The sequence below is a fragment of the Oncorhynchus tshawytscha genome, linkage group LG19 (genome assembly GCF_018296145.1).
Source record: "Oncorhynchus tshawytscha isolate Ot180627B linkage group LG19, Otsh_v2.0, whole genome shotgun sequence".
In the NCBI taxonomy this organism is placed as follows: Eukaryota; Metazoa; Chordata; class Actinopteri; order Salmoniformes; family Salmonidae; genus Oncorhynchus; species Oncorhynchus tshawytscha.
This window is the reverse complement of record NC_056447.1, coordinates 3,534,347-3,552,065: the sequence shown is the minus strand read 5'-3', so window position 1 is coordinate 3,552,065 and position 17,719 is coordinate 3,534,347. Positions and strand designations below refer to the sequence as shown.

At 45.0% G+C, this 17,719-nt stretch overlaps 2 protein-coding genes and 1 long non-coding RNA gene across 5 annotated transcripts in view; all 3 read right to left on the bottom strand.

Annotated features, from left to right (window-relative positions):
• LOC112218234 (dual specificity protein phosphatase 8-like) overlaps positions 1–8,813 on the bottom strand; it is a 72,039-nt gene extending 63,226 nt beyond the window's left edge. Inside the window, exon 1 of one of the 3 annotated variants that reach the window (XM_042301242.1) lies at positions 8,425–8,813. The gene's annotated coding sequence lies outside the window, so the exon portion shown is untranslated. Of the gene's footprint in view, positions 1–8,032; positions 8,157–8,424 lie in introns of those variants that run through there. The other 2 variants (XM_042301240.1, XM_042301241.1) reach the window with 2 other exon arrangements.
• Positions 8,814–10,192: 1,379 nt separating this feature from the next.
• On the bottom strand, positions 10,193–13,049 carry LOC121840047. The gene is made up of 2 exons (XR_006079332.1): positions 12,398–13,049; positions 10,193–12,360 (listed from the first exon to the last, which is right to left on the bottom strand). It is a non-coding gene; the product is annotated as an uncharacterized LOC121840047 (long non-coding RNA).
• Positions 13,050–14,642: 1,593 nt separating this feature from the next.
• The window catches only part of LOC112218233 (tyrosine-protein phosphatase non-receptor type 5-like), a 29,171-nt gene continuing 26,094 nt past the window's right edge, over positions 14,643–17,719 (bottom strand). The window contains exons 8-14 of the mRNA XM_042301239.1: positions 17,208–17,292; positions 17,011–17,090; positions 16,647–16,784; positions 16,428–16,538; positions 15,771–15,931; positions 15,000–15,113; positions 14,643–14,812 (exon numbers count right to left, since the gene is read on the bottom strand). Of these exons, the coding sequence (XP_042157173.1) occupies positions 14,719–14,812; positions 15,000–15,113; positions 15,771–15,931; positions 16,428–16,538; positions 16,647–16,784; positions 17,011–17,090; positions 17,208–17,292 (783 nt within the window). The 3' untranslated portion in view covers positions 14,643–14,718. The remainder of the gene's footprint in view (positions 14,813–14,999; positions 15,114–15,770; positions 15,932–16,427; positions 16,539–16,646; positions 16,785–17,010; positions 17,091–17,207; positions 17,293–17,719) is intronic.

Here is a 17,719-nt window from a genome sequence, read left to right as displayed (position 1 = left end):
TATATAGAGCCATGATTGCACGGAACTCCCATCTCAGATTCCTCAAGTGAACAGCAATTCTTGTTTAAAAACAACAACATTTAAAGCAACACCTCACGACACAACCCCTGTTCCCTATTTGACCTAGATATTTTGTGTGTATTTTGTCACGTTGGTATAAAGGGATCGGGAGACAGGCGCAGGAATACGTAATAGGGTTTTTTGTTGACCCAAATTACAGTGTGCCGAGTAAAGGCATGGGGACGAAGACCAAACAAACACGTACACAAAATACAGGGTTAAAACCCAAACAAAAGAGCGAGGAGTACCTTGAATAAATACACGGGACGAGACCCATAACACACACACACACAATGATTCCACACGGGACGGGACGAGACCCATAACATACACACACACAATGATTCCACACGGGACGAGACCCATAACATACACACACACAATGATTCCACACGGGACGGGACGAGACCCATAACATACACACACACACACACAATGATTCCACACGGGACGGGACGAGACCCATAACATACACACACACAATGATTCCACACGGGACGAGACCCATAACATACACACACAATGATTCCACACGGGACGGGACGAGACCCATAACATACACACACACAATGATTCCACACGGGACGAGACCCATAACATACACACACACACAATGATTCCACACGGGACGAGACCCATAACACACACACACACAATGATTCCACACGGGACGGGACCCATAACACACACACACACAATGATTCCACACGGGACGAGACCCATAACACACACACACACAATGATTCCACACGGGACGAGACCCATAACATACACACACACAATGATTCCACACGGGACGGGACGAGACCCATAACATACACACACACAATGATTCCACACGGGACGAGACGAGACCCATAACATACACACACACAATGATTCCACACGGGACGAGACGAGACCCATAACATACACACACACAATGATTCCACACGGGACGGGACGAGACCCATAACACACACACACACAATGATTCCACACGGGACGGGACGAGACCCATAACATACACACACACACAATGATTCCACACGGGACGAGACCCATAACATACACACACACAATGATTCCACACGGGACGGGACGAGACCCATAACATACACACACACAATGATTCCACACGGGACGAGACCCATAACATACACACACACAATGATTCCACACGGGACGGGACGAGACCCATAACACACACGCACACAATGATTCCACACGGGACGGGACGAGACCCATAACATACACACACACAATGATTCCACACGGGACGAGACCCATAACATACACACACACAATGATTCCACACGGGACGAGACCCATAACACACACACACACAATGATTCCACACGGGACGGGACGAGACCCATAACACACATACACACACACAATGATTCCACACGGGACGAGACCCATAACATACACACACACAATGATTCCACACGGGACGAGACCCATAACATACACACACACAATGATTCCACACGGGACGAAACCTGTAATCATCTGCACAATACAAGTGGCACGAAAGCCAAAACAACACAGCACAAGTAGTCACATGACCAGCGGACATTGGAACAATAATCGGCAGCCCAATGGTGAAACAAAGGGCACATTTATACAAATACAGTCAGTGAGGAATTGGAACCAGGTGTGCGTAATGACACAGTTCAGTGCCTAGAGGCCGGTGACGTAGACCTTCCGAAACTGGTGCACGGAACGAGCAATGGTACCGGAGGGATCCGGAACCTATTTACTGATATGCAGGCTATGTGTGATGTTTTAAAGGTATATAGTTCTGTCCTTGAACTGTTCTTGCCTATATTCTGTATTATGTCATGTTTCATGTTTTGTGTTGGACCGAAAGGAAGAGTAGCTGCTGCTTTCGCAACATATAATGGTGATCCTAATAAAAAATGAAAAATACCAATACATTGGGATATGCATAGGTTTTTGAAGAACTCATACACTCGTGTAAGCCTTTTCAAAGCTTCAAAAGTGTCAGCGTTCAACCTTAACATGTGATAACAATACAACAGAGCAAATTAACTGGAATGACTGTCTCACGGGTGGCCAAAAATAACTAACTATCTGAAAGCAACGCTCATACTAAGCCACACCTCCGGTCTTCTGAGCTGACCCGCTGGATCTTATCGCAATAACCCAGCAGTCAATCACTCAGCACCCAGCATCAATAACCCAGCAGTCAATAACTCAGCAGTTTTAAAAGAAAACAACCCAACTAAGTGACCCAACGCCTGCAACCCAGCAGTTGGGTCAACCAAACAACCCAGCATTTTTTTTGCAGAATGCACCATTCACACACACACTGACAACCATGTAGAACACAGAGAGGAAGGGAGGAAGAGTTAGGGGGAAGAGATGGAGACTGAGAGAAAGAAAGGCAGCATGTGTGTAAGGAGTGGGAGAGGGGATGAAAGACTATGCGAGAGAGAAAGAGAAAGAATTTGTGTGTGTATGTGTGAGAGAGAGGTGGGAGAGTGAAAAAGCATGCGTGAGAGAGACAGAGAGCGAGAGAAACAAGAAACATTCAGTCCTGTCCAGTAGAATAGTGGGGACTTGGTGGGTGACAGAAAGAGAGACAGACAAAATAGAAAGAGAGCGCTCTGGTCAGCAGCCAGTCAGTCAGCAGTGTCCGTGGACGGGGGCCATGATCTACTCAACAACCTTTAACCCCTACTATGACATATCGCCCCCGCACAGGGAGGGTAGGAGAAGAGGGGAAAGGAGGGATTGTTATTCCGCAAGGACCTCTCAGCCTAGCAACACAGCTAGCTCCAGGCTAGGGGAGGGGTAGAGAGCCGTGCAGATGGAGCATAGAGGAGAGATTGAAGAGAGCGAGAGGAAGATAGAAGAGAGGGCAAATAGAAGAGAGGAGAGATAGAAAAGAGATATATAGACGATAGGAGGTTGCTTGGCAACGCTCCCAGTGCTAGCACGGCATCTCGACCCTGGAAGAACTAACTAACCTCTATACGTAGACAGCTAGAGCTAACGGACTCCTCCAGCATAACACAAAGTCACTGGGACTACTATGAGCACAATACTTTGACGGCGTTGGAAGTACATCTTTTTTGGGGGTTGAAAAGACGTCTTTTTCAACGTCCTGTGCTCGCTATTTCCCTGCTCTACTCTACCGTGTCTTGACGTGAAAGAGTAGACACACGTATACGCAATATGCATGGTTACAAATCTAAAGCACACACAACAAATCAAATCTTATTGGTTGCGTACACATACAGTATTTTGCAATTATTATCGCAGGTGCAGCAAAATGCTTATGCCCCCCCCCAAAATAAATTAACAAACATTACAATGAGCAATGTCAGAGTCTGGAATACAAATATATATGTATATGATAGTGGGTTTACACAGTATGGACAGTATATGAATAGAAAAGATGTGTACAGCAGCAGTTATATAAGATGACACTGAACACTAGGAACACCTTCCTAATATTGAGTTGCAACCCCCACCTCTTTTGCCCTCAGAACAGCCTCAATTTGTCAGGGTATGGACTCAACAAGGTGTCGAAAGCGTTCCACAGGGCTGCTGGCCCATGTTGACTCCAATGCTTCCCACAGTCATGTCAAGTTGGCTGGATGACCTTTGGGTGGTGGACCATTCTTGACACACACGGGGAAACTGTTGAGCATGAAAAACCCAGCAGCGTTGCAGTTCTTGACATAAACCAGTGCGCCTGGCACCTACTACCATACCCGGTTCAAAGGCACTTCAATATTTTGCCTTGCCCATTCAGCCTCTGAATGGCACAATCCAAGTCTCACTTGTCTCAAGACTTAAAAATCCTTTGTTTTAACCCGTCTCTTCTATTTCATCTACACTGATTGAAGTGGATTTAACAAGTGACATCAATCAGGGATCACAGCGTTCCTCTGTATTCACCTGGACAGTCTATGTCATGGGAAGAGCAGGTGTTCCTAATGTTTTGTACACTCAGTCTACATATGAGGTGGGTAAAACAGTATGTAAACATTATTACAGTGACCAGTGTTCAATGTATATAGGGCAGCAGTCTCTAAGCAGGTGTTCCTAATGTTTTGTACACTCAGTCTACATATGAGGTGGGTAAAACAGTATGTAAACATTATTACAGTGACCAGTGTTCAATGTATATAGGGCAGCAGTCTCTAAGGTGCAGCGTAGAGTACCGGGTGATAACATGTGACTAACTCATAGTAGGCCAACAAAAGACATCACATGCAATGCATGTCAATAAAAATCCACACATTCCCCCCGCCCCCCCTTCCTCTCTCTCCCACACAAATACAAAAAAAAAACAATTTGGTTTCCTCACCTGAGCTAGCAGCTAGTGTAGCCTCACTGCACCAAGAATGTTAGCATCCCTATGTCATCCTTACGACGCTTTATAACATCACATTGCATAGCATGTCTATGGCAGTCGAGTCGTTCAGACAGACAGACAGTATGGTGTACTAAAGAACAGGCTGAGCACAACACACGGACGCTGCTTATGTCTAATGGCGCCAGAGCCCGCCCTCCCATCTCCCTCCCGCCCTCCCATCTCCCTCCCGCCCTCCCATCTCCCATCTCCCTCCCGCCCTCCCATCTCCCATCTCCCTCCCGCCCTCCCATCTCCCTCCCGCCCTCCCATCTCCCATCTCCCTCCCGCCCTCCCATCTCCCATCTCCCTCCCGCCCTCCCTCACTCTCTTGTTTTCTTATGCAGACAACAAGGACGGCAGGGAGGGGAGGGGTGTGCAGGTTACATCTGTAACAGGGAGGAGAGAGGTACCAGCTATCACGCCATCGTTGCACCACAGCTTGCCTCTCATTCCCTTCTGTTTGTCTAGACTGAGAGGGAGATAAGAGAGCAGAGAAGGGGGAGGCCCCAACCTCAGCATCCTACACCATCAAACATGGCAACGCAGTATCCTTATTGAACATGGCAACTTCATTCCCTCTCCTGCATAACAAGTCTCCTCCATCTTGTATTTAGAAACCTTTTTTTTTTAACTCAGAGATTTAGAAGGGAAAAAAACGAACTATCTAAAATAGCCAGCGGGAATCTGTTTTTATTTTTAAATCTTGGATGTACAGAAGAGAAGTTGGAAACAGAAGAGTGGAACAGGTGGAACTGACTGGAGCAGATTCTCGGGTTGCCATAGAAACAGCCGTATAGGGTAGAGCAAGGGGCACGGGGAGGACAGAGGGAGGGAGGATGCTGTTTAGTGGGTACTGGTAGGGTAAGGTACCACCACTTAGGCTGGCTCCAACACAACTAACCAATTACTAGTGATCGGAACAGGTTCATATATTGTCAGGACGAGGCTAACAAAAATATGCAAGGTCCTTTAGGTCCTGTAGTAGCCCAGGAGTAACGAAACATGAATTCAAAAATAACCAACACTCTCAAACTGAGTAAATGATTTTAGTTATTACATTTAGTAATAAAGTCATTTCTATTCAATACATTTAAAATAAACAACTCAATGCTGGCTGTCTTCTTAAGGCCAATAATTACACATAACCCTGTGGTTAAACAAAGAGATCAACTGGAGGACACCCAACGACGAGGTAACTTCATCCGGGTTAATCATCAACTCCCAATAACGTCATCCACAGACCTCATAGGAATCTGTGGAACACAAACAGTTGCTTCATCCCATGCCATGTCCTCTTTCCCTTTTATTGTACTGACCAGCAGTCACCTATAACAACTCAACCAAAACATGGGAATCTGTAGAGCACAATAAACATATGACTTCAGAGCCGACTCCTCTTTCCCTTCACCTATATGACAACTCCACCCAAACATGGGTGCATCTCAATAGTCCTCCCCTTGACTCCTGTCCTTCATCTGCACGGATGTGGAAAAACTCTAGATAAGGGCCTGAGTGGTGATGAAGGGAGGAGGAAAGGAAGCCACTGCAGACTATTGAGATGCAGTCCAGGCATGTCTCCTCCAGGCCTGGGGCCTAAGGCTAGTGCTCCTGCTGTGATAATCAGTTCAATATGGACACCAGTGTAACGTAACCAGTGTAACATCTGACAAGACTATTTTGCTCCGACAAATGCCACAGTGGTGACCACAGCAAGATCCAACCCCGGCTCAACAAAGAACACAATCTTCATTGAACACTATGGCCATTGATCATGAGGCAATCATGTTTCTATAAATAATGCCATATCTCATGTGTGGTTAACCTACAATCCCAAGCTCTCATTTCCTTAACCCAAACCCACAATGATTTCCAATAGAAAATACCCAAAAATTTAAATAAATACTACCTACCCTCCCTTATGAACGAATATAGTTTCACTGACAGTGTACACGTATACAGGCAATACTGTTAAGCCTGTTGATTAGAGAGCTTCCCTGAAGGATTCAATCTGACTGTAGACTCCATGCCCATTGTGTGGGTGTGGATACTAATGGCAGGGGTATGACAACAGGGTCAGTGAGCTGAGCTGACAGATACAGAGACATGTAGAACTCCAGTTGATCTCTCAACCCCGCTGTGTGTGTGTGTGTGTGTGTGTGTGTGTGTGTGTGTGTGTGTGTGTGTGTGTGTGTGGGCACTTATCTACCATCTACCCCCTGTCCCTGGGCCATCATAGTAGAATAATAATATATGCAATTTAGCAGAAACGTCTATCCAAAGCAACTTACATTGTAAGCAACATGCTCTACCAACTGAGCCACAGGAGACCACCATCACACAGGACTTATTCACTGCTGCTACCAATGGACCGCCTAGGATCCAGTGAGGCACAGGGCCACACATCTGAGGGACAGGTAAAGTACACGGTACACAGTTGCTGTTTAATGTTTACACACACACACACGCACGCACGCACGCACACACACACACACACACACACACACACACACACACACACACACACACACACACACACACACACACACACACACACACACACACCGTGTTCAGTGTAGCGCTCCCTCGGAACTCAAACAGCACAATAACCATACACTGTAACGACCGGCTGTTATTACAGCACCTTCTCAGAGGGGAAAGCAGACCGTACAGACATTGCATCACCACCCTCCGTGCTGTAGCTGCACCTGCCGTGACACACAGGACACGCACACACAGTATGCAATGATGTTCATCATCTCCACTCGTCTTACATAGCCCACTCGGTCTACATTTCAGGTGAACCTACAAGCGAAGGTCCTACATCTGGTTCAACGTGTGAATGCTGTCAACAGCACCTACAGCTTTATCTGCTTAGCATACAGCATGACAGCACTGGTTAGAACGGGAGTATCTGTTCTATCAAGGGACAGCATCATCAGGAGATAACATCACACAGGGCTGCTCTCCGTGATCAATACAGCTGTATCTCAGCGACACTAGCATTCCTATCTCAACTTAAACAATCACGTAACGAAGACAACATTAGCAGTAGCCTATAGTGTTATTACCTCACGTTGTTATAAAAATCACAGGTCAATAACATGATCATAACAATAAAAAGGCAGGGAAATAATAGAAAGGGGGGAAAAAATATCCACAAATAAAATGTTAAGACATATAGCCTATGTCGATGTATTTCTGGTTTTGAGCACGATGAAAACCACGGGGTGTTCTGGCCTGGTGACAATACCCGCTCCCCCACGATCCAGTATAAATAGAGACGCGACAATAAAACCGAGCCGCAACACAAAAATAACGCACCGCAATACACCCATTGGAGATATTGCCACAATAAAGACCAGATATGGAATCGACATATTTGTGGTCAAATGTTTAGTAGTATATTTTGGGGGGGATAATTAGACTACATTATAGGCTACAGGCGCGGGCGCGTCAATTGAGAATGATAGTGCGGTGCAGTAGATTTACTGTTCTGTTGTGACGTGTGGATATCTACATGCGAAACGACCACCTTTCATCACGCACATGATTACTAGCCCCAAAATAAAAACAAAAAAATAACTGCATTCCACCTACCGTAAAATGAAAAGAAAAAATGCGAAGACACCAGGTATTTGTAACAATAAAGAAGAAATAAGCCCAGGTTTGATTATTTTCCATTATTTCCCATTATACGGGGCTGCGCACTAACAGACGGCAGGGGGACGTAACCACGCCGCACTACTGTAGCAAGCCAACTAACGTTAGCCCCCTGCCAACGTAATAGGCAAGGGGAGGAATTATTTGACAAATAGCTGACCGATCACTGGAAAACAAACGGGGAAAACTATCTTCACACCACTTTAAAACCGAAGTGACTTTTTCGTAGTAGGTTAGGATAACTTACATAGCATGTTAGGATAATTAACGTAGCAGGTTAGGAGACTGGGGTTAAGTTTAGGAAAAGGGTAAGGGTTAGGGAAAATCACCTTATATTGAAGTGATTGATCACACGCTGCACAAGAGGGGGGTGGCTCCACAAATACTCACCTCTGTGTCCCCGGCTTGGTGATTTGTGATCAGCTAACCTCCATGTGTGAAGGAACAGTGTGTCACGGCAGCCCTCTTCAAAGCGCTTTAACTTTGGTCACTGTTTACTTGTCATGGGTCGAGGGTAATGAAACACTGTGCGACAGCAGAGCCACTGTGGTCACAGCGCAAAGTTGACAGCGCTGGGAATGTAACGGAAATTAACACATTAAAGCACTACAATTGTTTCGCTTGTATATAGGTCATGCAGTGTGGCCGCAATTACAGATAAGCAATCTGCATTTACTAGGCATTAACGTCCCTGGAAAACAGAAGGTGCCTTTAGCACTAAAATGAACTAAGGATGAGGTCATGGTTCAGAAGGGAGAGAGAAAAAAAAAATCAGGTTGACGTCATTTTCAGCCAATCGGAGTCCGCGGCTTAGGGGTTAGTTGACGTCAGCCTTCTGAGCCGTGGATTAAAGGGACACTGGTTTTAAAGGGGACGTGCACGATTATTCCTTGATCTCGCGTGCGGCGCAACATGCTGTCAAGAGCTCACACGCTTCAGGGACCGTAGGGGTCATGCACTGTCGCTTAGAGAGGAAAAGGCTCCTTTGTGCAACCGCGATTCAAAGGTTGCTGGATGGGTGTGCAGAATCCTGGGCCCAGGAGGCTGCTGAGGGGAGGACGGCTCGTAATAATGGCTGGAATGGCGTGAATGGAATGGAGCCGTCCTAATTAAGGTGCCACCAGCTGGCCGGCTGCCTGTGATCCCAGGACATGTCTAGGTTTGGTCTGTGTGATGTCCCTCTTCATCTCCCCCTTGTCTGTAAGACCATGAAATTAATAAAAAATTAACTCTCTAAGTGCCATTTTGAATAGTAAAGAATGTAGGATTTTTTTTCGGGTTACTTTGACATTAGTGAAATAAAGACGCATCTCATGAGAATGTCAAGAGCCACAAAATTGGATCAATTTTTTAAATTTTATATCGAGCCAAGACAAATACTAACTCTAATAGGGCTCAATACAGGGTGAATGAAAATAAAGAATAGCCAGTTAACCAAAAAAGGAACAAAAAGGAAAAAAATGTCAGTCTAATAAAAGGCCTACGCAAGAAATACAGTAACAACATCAACACTAGATCCATAGGAATATTTGTAGGCATAAAATCCTACAATTGTAGTGGTGGTCAATGCTCATTGTGAGTTATTTTGCTCTCATAATAAAATGGGATGGTCTTTGTGTCATAGCACAGATGATATATTAACAAGTGACTGCTCTAACAATGGAAATTCATGTCCTCAACGATGGAAGGCAGGCAGGGGGAGGTGAGATCCTTCCAGCCAATGAAAGGGCAGAAACAGTCACAACTCCGATATGAAGTTGTTTTTTTTTTAAATTGCCGAAATGCCAGGTGTCCACTTATATCAGTGCATTCGTAACAACATAACCATCACGAAACTTCTATTCAATCAAATTAGCCGGGCGTAGCAAATGAGGAATGACATTTTAAGTTGACTAAATTCGACTCTCTCATTGACCTCCATACAAAAATTCCGTGGACAGATTTTGGGTCGAGTAAACCCTCTCGCTTTGCCTCTTTCTCTCTGGTTGTAGTCGTTGTATGGCACTGTATTACATTGTATAGTCTGGCATCTAGTGGTTATAGTTGTGTACTGACAACTGCTACAGCAGGCATTCTAAAGAGAAATGACAACACAGATTCATGAAAATCTACTTTTATTTGGATGCAAAAACTCACAATTTAAAAGCAAATACTGTAGTAGCAGAGGAGAGTAGGCTGTTTGCTGGTTGGTTGGAGTATGTCTGATAGTTTCCCCAGTGAGCAAAACTGTTTGAGAAGACATATTTTCAACCAAAAAGACATATTCAAAGTATTTTCAACCAATTTTGTTCACTGGGTTGGCTATTTCAATTATCTTCTCCCTCACTATGATCACCAGAATGAGACCTGGCAGCACAGACAACAAGCACTCAAAATAAAGCGGTTGGATCAATTGCAACGAGCGTTATCAGGAAAGGATTTCATAGTTTCCATCTGTAAAACTCGACATGTCACGGCCGTTTCAATCAGAGGATGAAATGCCCATTTAAAACAAACCAGTGACATTGTCTCCTGCTGGGTGTTCGCTGTAATGGACCAGTTGCATTCAATCAAGATGAGAGTCGTTAGAGGTTTCTTCCAACCCCATTGTTTTAGCTGTCCTACGCGTAGTTGATATTTCTCATGTCGATGTGAGGTCAGTCTGGCCTGGAGTTCACAGGCCACAATGCAATCAATTACGCGCCAAGGGGAAACCATGCAGTCGGTCAATGTTAAGTATCGGAGGTGTCAACCACATTCAAATCCTGACCCGGAAGCTGTTCGTCATTGGCATAAACATTTAGAGTGAACCCATAGTGTGGTTTTCCTTTATATGGGATTGAATTCAATTGAAACCACAGATGAGGAATGTGTGAGGTGTAAAAACTGGGTCTGGGGTAAAACGAGAAAAGAAAACGAGAATAAACCTCAAGGACACACAAAGCAAAGCATATCGAAGCAAAGCCTAGAGGCATCAAAGTCATACTGAAGACAAAACAATCAATGGTTTTTTGTTGTAAGGTAACTTGGGTAGTTGTCACATTTGTTTCTGTCAAATCTTGCGATATAAACCAATGGTTTGACCACAGTATGAGCTACATTCCATTGTGGTGTAAATGGAAAATATACACAAGGCATCTACTCGAAAGGATTGTATAAAAAACGGTTCTAAAAATATCTCTGGTTGGTTTCACAAAAGCAAACTGTATCAAAATCATTGGCAGAGAGCAAGCAAGATAATCAAAGAACCCTTATTACAACAGAAAGCCGGACAACCAATCACTTTCGCTTTGATTACGGACATATGAGAGTCCCATACAGCACATGCAATCCATTTAAATCAACACAGTCAAAACACGACACAGAGAAATGACATTTTACAGCTGAACATCAGAGAGACAACCATAGTTGGTCTATTGTGCTTTATACGGGGTAGGCTTGGCCTGTCTATACAACAATCATGGGCTGCTAACGTCACGCACGTGTTCAGGGTACTGTTGTCAGCAGAGGTTATCATCATCCCAACCCCACAGAGAGGGCGCTGATGGGCAGGGTCAGGAAGGTCAGGTTTACCCATCATCATTAACACCTGGATCCTTTGTTAGAGGGGAATAATAATGTTTAAAGGAAAGCTAAACCATTAAAGTCCAGTTTAGAGGTTTTGTTTCTTCCTGCAACCCTTTTACATTTGTACCCTTTTGCAGACTATATTTGAATTGACAAAACATGACAATACCATAAGGAGTTTGGCAAGCGAGCCGAAACAGACTGGCACCCAGGCTATTTGACTCCCGCGAGGGGGAAAAAGTAACAGGTGCAGGTTTCACTAGTAGATCTGCACCTCTGTCTCTGGATTCCTATGCTACTGTATGTGCCAGTCTTTACTTCTCATGTGTGAACTCAGAAGTTGAGACATGCACACGCCGCCCCCCTCCCCCTCCCTCAAGTCTCGGTGGTCACCTGACAACGCCGGTGAAAGTCTATGAGGCTATGATGTCTGATGAATTACCATGGAGATCATGATGACTGACTGACTGCACATACACACGGTACTGTAATACTGAAGAGACTGCACACAATGCCTAGTTACCCAACGGTTACATTCCTTGGTGTTGCCATAGAGATCTATGGCACATGCCTCGGTCAGTGGTAATGAACACGGAGCACCATGAAACCTCGGTCAGTGGTAATGAACACGGAGCACCATGAAACCTCGGTCAGTGGTAATGAACACGGAGCACCATGAAACCTCGGTCAGTGGTAATGAACACGGAGCACCATGAAACCTCGGTCAGTGGTAATGAACACGGAGCACCATGAAACCTGAAGATGAGGTGGCTCCTGAGAAGCACCAGGAGTTTCGAAAGGCCTGCTGTACTATGTTTATTTGAAGAGGCCAAGTGAGCACAAGACTTTGAACATTGACATTTTCTACGTCTTTTGCTCGTATGGAGATGGTTTTGTTGTAACAGGAGAGAAAAGCTAGTTGGAGGGTTTACGTTTCAGACGAACTGGTGGTCCCTCACTGTGAGGTTGTTTTACAACACCGTGAATATAGGCTGGACTTTTTATCTGGAGAAGTCTGAATAATCTAACATGGCACTTGACGGGACATATCTTATCAAATATCCTACTGGACAGACCTCTGCCAAGTGTGACAACAAATGTCTGCGTTAGAAGTGGGGCCAGACAGACATGTAGTTATTGCTACTCTTAGAGCATGGTCTGCAAATCAAATCAGTCAAATTCTGGCCGAATTAAGGAATTTACGTCAGGATTGGGCTTCTCGTACGTGGACCTCTGAAATGAAAGGGGGCTGGATGAGGCTGACATAGTCTGTTATTGTTTTTGTGGTTGTGTGTGCTAAAGGGTGACATTGAGATGGGTGTACAGTACAGTAGGTACAGTAGGTACAGTGTACAGTAGGTACAGTGTACAATACAGTAGGTACAGTACAGTAGGTACAGTAGGTACAGTACAGTAGGTACAGTGTACAATACAGTAGGTACAGTACAGTAGGTACAGTGTACAGTACAGTAGGTACAGTGTACAATACAGTAGGTACAGTACAGTAGGTACAGTGTACAGTACAGTAGGTACAGTGTACAGTAGGTACAGTAGGTACCGTGTACAGTAGGTACAGTGTACAGTAGGTACATTGTACAATACAGTAGGTACAGTGTACGATACAGTAGGTACATTGTATAATACAGTAGGTACAGTGTACAGTAGGTACGTACAGTGTATAATACAGTAGGTACAGTACAGTAGGTACAGTGTACAATACAGTAGGTACAGTGTACAATACAGTAGGTACAGTGTACGATACAGTAGGTACATTGTATAATACAGTAGGTACAGTGTACAATACAGTAGGTACAGTGTACAATACAGTAGGTACAGTACAGTAGGTACAGTGTACAATACAGTAGGTACAGTGTACAATACAGTAGGTACAGTGTACAGTAGGTACAGTAGGTACATTGTACAATACAGTAGGTACAGTGTACAATACAGTAGGTACAGTGTACGATACAGTAGGTACATTGTATAATACAGTAGGTACAGTGTACAATACAGTAGGTACAGTGTACAATACAGTAGGTACAGTACAGTAGGTACAGTGTACAATACAGTAGGTACATTGTACAATACAGTAGGTACAGTGTACAGTAGGTACAGTAGGTACATTGTACAATACAGTATGTACAGTGTACAGTAGGTACCATGTACAGTATGTACAGTGCACAGTACAGTAGGTACAGTGTACAGTAGGTACAGTGTACAGTGTACATTAGGTACAGTGTACAGTACAGTAGGTACAGTGTACAGTACAGTAGGTACAGTAGGTACAGTGTACATTAGGTACAGTGTACAGTACAGTACAGTAGGTACAGTAGGTACTGTAGGTACCGTGTACAGTAGGTACAGTGTACAGTAGGTACAGTGTACAGTAGGTACAGTGTACAGTGTACATTAGGTACAGTGTACAGTACAGTAGGTACAGTGTACAGTACAGTAGGTACAGTAGGTACAGTGTACATTAGGTACAGTGTACAGTACAGTACAGTAGGTACAGTAGGTACACCGTGTACAGTAGGTACAGTGTACAGTAGGTACAGTGTACAGTAGGTACAGTGTACAGTGTACATTAGGTACAGTGTACAGTACAGTAGGTACAGTGTACAGTACAGTAGGTACAGTAGGTACAGTGTACATTAGGTACAGTGTACAGTACAGTACAGTAGGTACAGTAGGTACTGTAGGTACCGTGTACAGTAGGTACAGTGTACAGTAGGTACAGTGTACAGTAGGTACAGTGTACAGTGTACATTAGGTACAGTGTACAGTACAGTAGGTACAGTGTACAGTACAGTAGGTACAGTAGGTACAGTGTACATTAGGTACAGTGTACAGTACAGTACAGTAGGTACAGTAGGTACTGTAGGTACCGTGTACAGTAGGTACAGTGTACAGTACAGTAGGTACAGTAGGTACAGTGTACATTAGGTACAGTGTACAGTACAGTACAGTAGGTACAGTAGGTACTGTAGGTACCGTGTACAGTAGGTACAGTGTACAGTACAGTATGTACAGTACACAATACAGTATGTACAGTAGGTAAAGTGTACAGTACAGTGTCTCTACTCCTCTACAATGTGGGACAGCTGCTTCTCGTAGAGGCTGAGGACGTGGTGAACAAACTGGTACTGCTCACCCGTCTGGATCATTCCGCCTCTGCAACACACACACACACACACACACACACACACACACACACACACACACACACACACACACACACACACACACACACACACACACACACACGTCAGATGGGAGAGAAAGAACAGACCGGTGTCAGGAAAAAGACGAAGACAGACAGGTGTGAAGCAAGAGAGCCCAAGACAGACTGGAGACTCACCTGTCGAGGCGGAGCTGGCAGGTGGTCCTCAGGATGTCGACCACGCCCTCACTCCTCAGCTGTTTACACAGGATGGAGGTGGCGATGAAACAGCCTGTCCGACCTATCCCTGCACTGCAGGAAGGAAGAGGAACCATGAATGTAGTACACCTGTATTTCTGACCTGACTAACTACTAATGCACCAAAAGCCATGAGAGCTGCAGTGCCGCCAAGTCGTCCATCTTTAGGGGCATAGACCTTCCAGAGACTCCACTGAGACACCCGCCCCATTGATGGTACCGACCAGAGATTGAAAGAGGACTCATCTCTGTATCTGTGCCATTATGGAGTCTGTGACAGCACGGACAAAGCCATTGTGGAGATCTCCATTTCTCCATTTCAAAGCAGTCCATTTTCTTCTTCTCGTGTTTATTAAAAGCGTAAAGCTAATATTGGTGATTTACAGCCACCTGCAGTGCTGAAGTCCTGAACCAAATCTTGTGTGTCATTCATTTATTGTGGCCACTAGATGGCGGACATGGCATTAAATCATTTACAAACCATAGGCAACCCTATTTGAAGAAGAAGGTAATGCTCTGAACATTGACTGTTCGCTCCCAACCCATAGGAATCCCCACCCAGTTGACTACTTTGAAATGGTGGAATCCCTCAATGGCAATGTCCATGCTAGAATGGGTTATATCCATCTAGAGCCCTAATTCTACCTCTATGCTACAGACTAACCCTCCTGGACTATCATGTGTGTATCATATCTGTGTTTCCAACTCTACCTGCAGTGGACGATGACAGGGCCGCTGGTGGGCGGAGCTTCCGCTCTGGCCTGCTCCACTTCCTCTACCAGCTCCAGGAGGGGCGGGGCTTTGTCTGGGGTCTTCTGGTCAGGCCAGGAGGTGTACCAGTACTGCCGGAGGCTGCGCTCCTCTCCATCAAACTGACACACACGCGCACACATTAACACATACATGCATAGGCACAGGCACACACATGCATGGGCACACGCAGAGACAAACAGACACAGAGACATTTTTTCAGCCTCATCCTCTGCATGTACATACAAACTGTTACCTAGGTGTTAGTTGCTACGACAACAGTGATTGCAGAGCCAGACTGTGACAGGAACGCAGAGTGACTTTAAAAAAAAAAAAATTATATATATATATATTTTTTTTATATAAATGGTGTTGTTTTTCATTGTGTGATTTCATAAGCATATTATTAGCCAACAGCTGTACTTGTGGCAGCTTTTCTCTCTCTCTTCATTCAGAGGCCAGTGCTTAGTGGATGACAAGTGAGTCCACAATCCAAAAGGGTCAATGTAATAACTCAAACTGCTTTTTCTCATTGTCATTTTATATAATCATTTATACATGTCCTTGGCAGTGGTATACAGATGTATACTGTACGTGTCTGTCTGCTATCAGTCTCACCTTCAGAGTGAAGACCCTCAGGCTGTAGTCGTCCTCCTGGGTTACCGTGACAACCTTGATCTCGATGCCCTCGTGGGTCACAGAGTCCTCAGGCCAGTACTCTGCACATTTCTGGTAAGGCGGCAACACATAGCCAGGGTTTCACATTGGACATTTACTGGGAAGAGTGGGCTCCTACCACACCATCCTCCCCTATCCATCCCTCTTCTCCCTCCTCACCTCATTCTTCTCCTCTAGGTTTGTGATCATGACGATGATGGGACAGCGCTCCTGCCACACCATCCTCCAGAAGTCTCCCACTGTGTTCACTGTAGGACCCTGGGTAGCGATGTACGCCCGCTCCTCACCCCCGTAACCCTGAGGAAGGCAACACAGTAGTTCAAGTGAGAGCACGTAGATGGTCTCACTGGACCCTTGATGGGAACAACTTGTACACAGGGCCGACCCAAGCCTCTTACCCCCAAAAACAAACACGTTAGTGTTTTACCCATGCTAGTGTTTTACTTGCCGTATGTTTCTTATTGGCTGGGCCGGCTTGTACAGGAAGTAGCTGAGAGGGAGCAGTAGGCAGACAAAGACGTACCTGTAGGTAGTTAGCGTTGATGTAGGTACTGAGGAACTCCTCTTCATCTGCTGTCCGGAGTATCACTCGGCTGTGTGCGTCTAGAAAACAACGGATCCCGTTACAAGGTGTGTGTCCAGCGTTGTCGCTCTATTAATTTGTGACAGAGGTTCAGAGATGGATTCAAAATGGCTGCCGTTTGTAGTGTCTCTACTCACTGGGGAGGATGGTCTTGTAGCGGTTCTTCCTCACCAGGCCCGGGTAGTTATACTCCTTTGGGTCCACAAAGTTCATGGGAGTTTCCTGTCAATGGCAACAGAACAATGGATGTGGCTTAGCGACGTATGGCTGTGTAGAGGAAGTGAGGACCCTACTGAATTGTGTGTGCAATGGGCATGATTGTGTGAGTGTCACTGTTTGTGTGTAAACGAATAACCTCAGTAACAACAAAAAAAGAAACAGCCCTTTTTCAGGACCCTGTCTTTCAAAGATAATTCCTAAAAATCCTAAATAACTTCACAGATCTTCATTGTAAAGGGTTAAAACACTGTTTCCCATGCTTGTTCAATGAACCATAAACAATTAATGAACATGTACCTGTGGAACGGTCGTTAAGACACTAACAGCTTACAGACGGTAGGCAATTAAGGTCACAGTTATGAAAACTTAGGACACTAAAAGAGGCCTTTCTATTGACTCTGAAAAACACCAAAAGAAAGATGCCAATGGT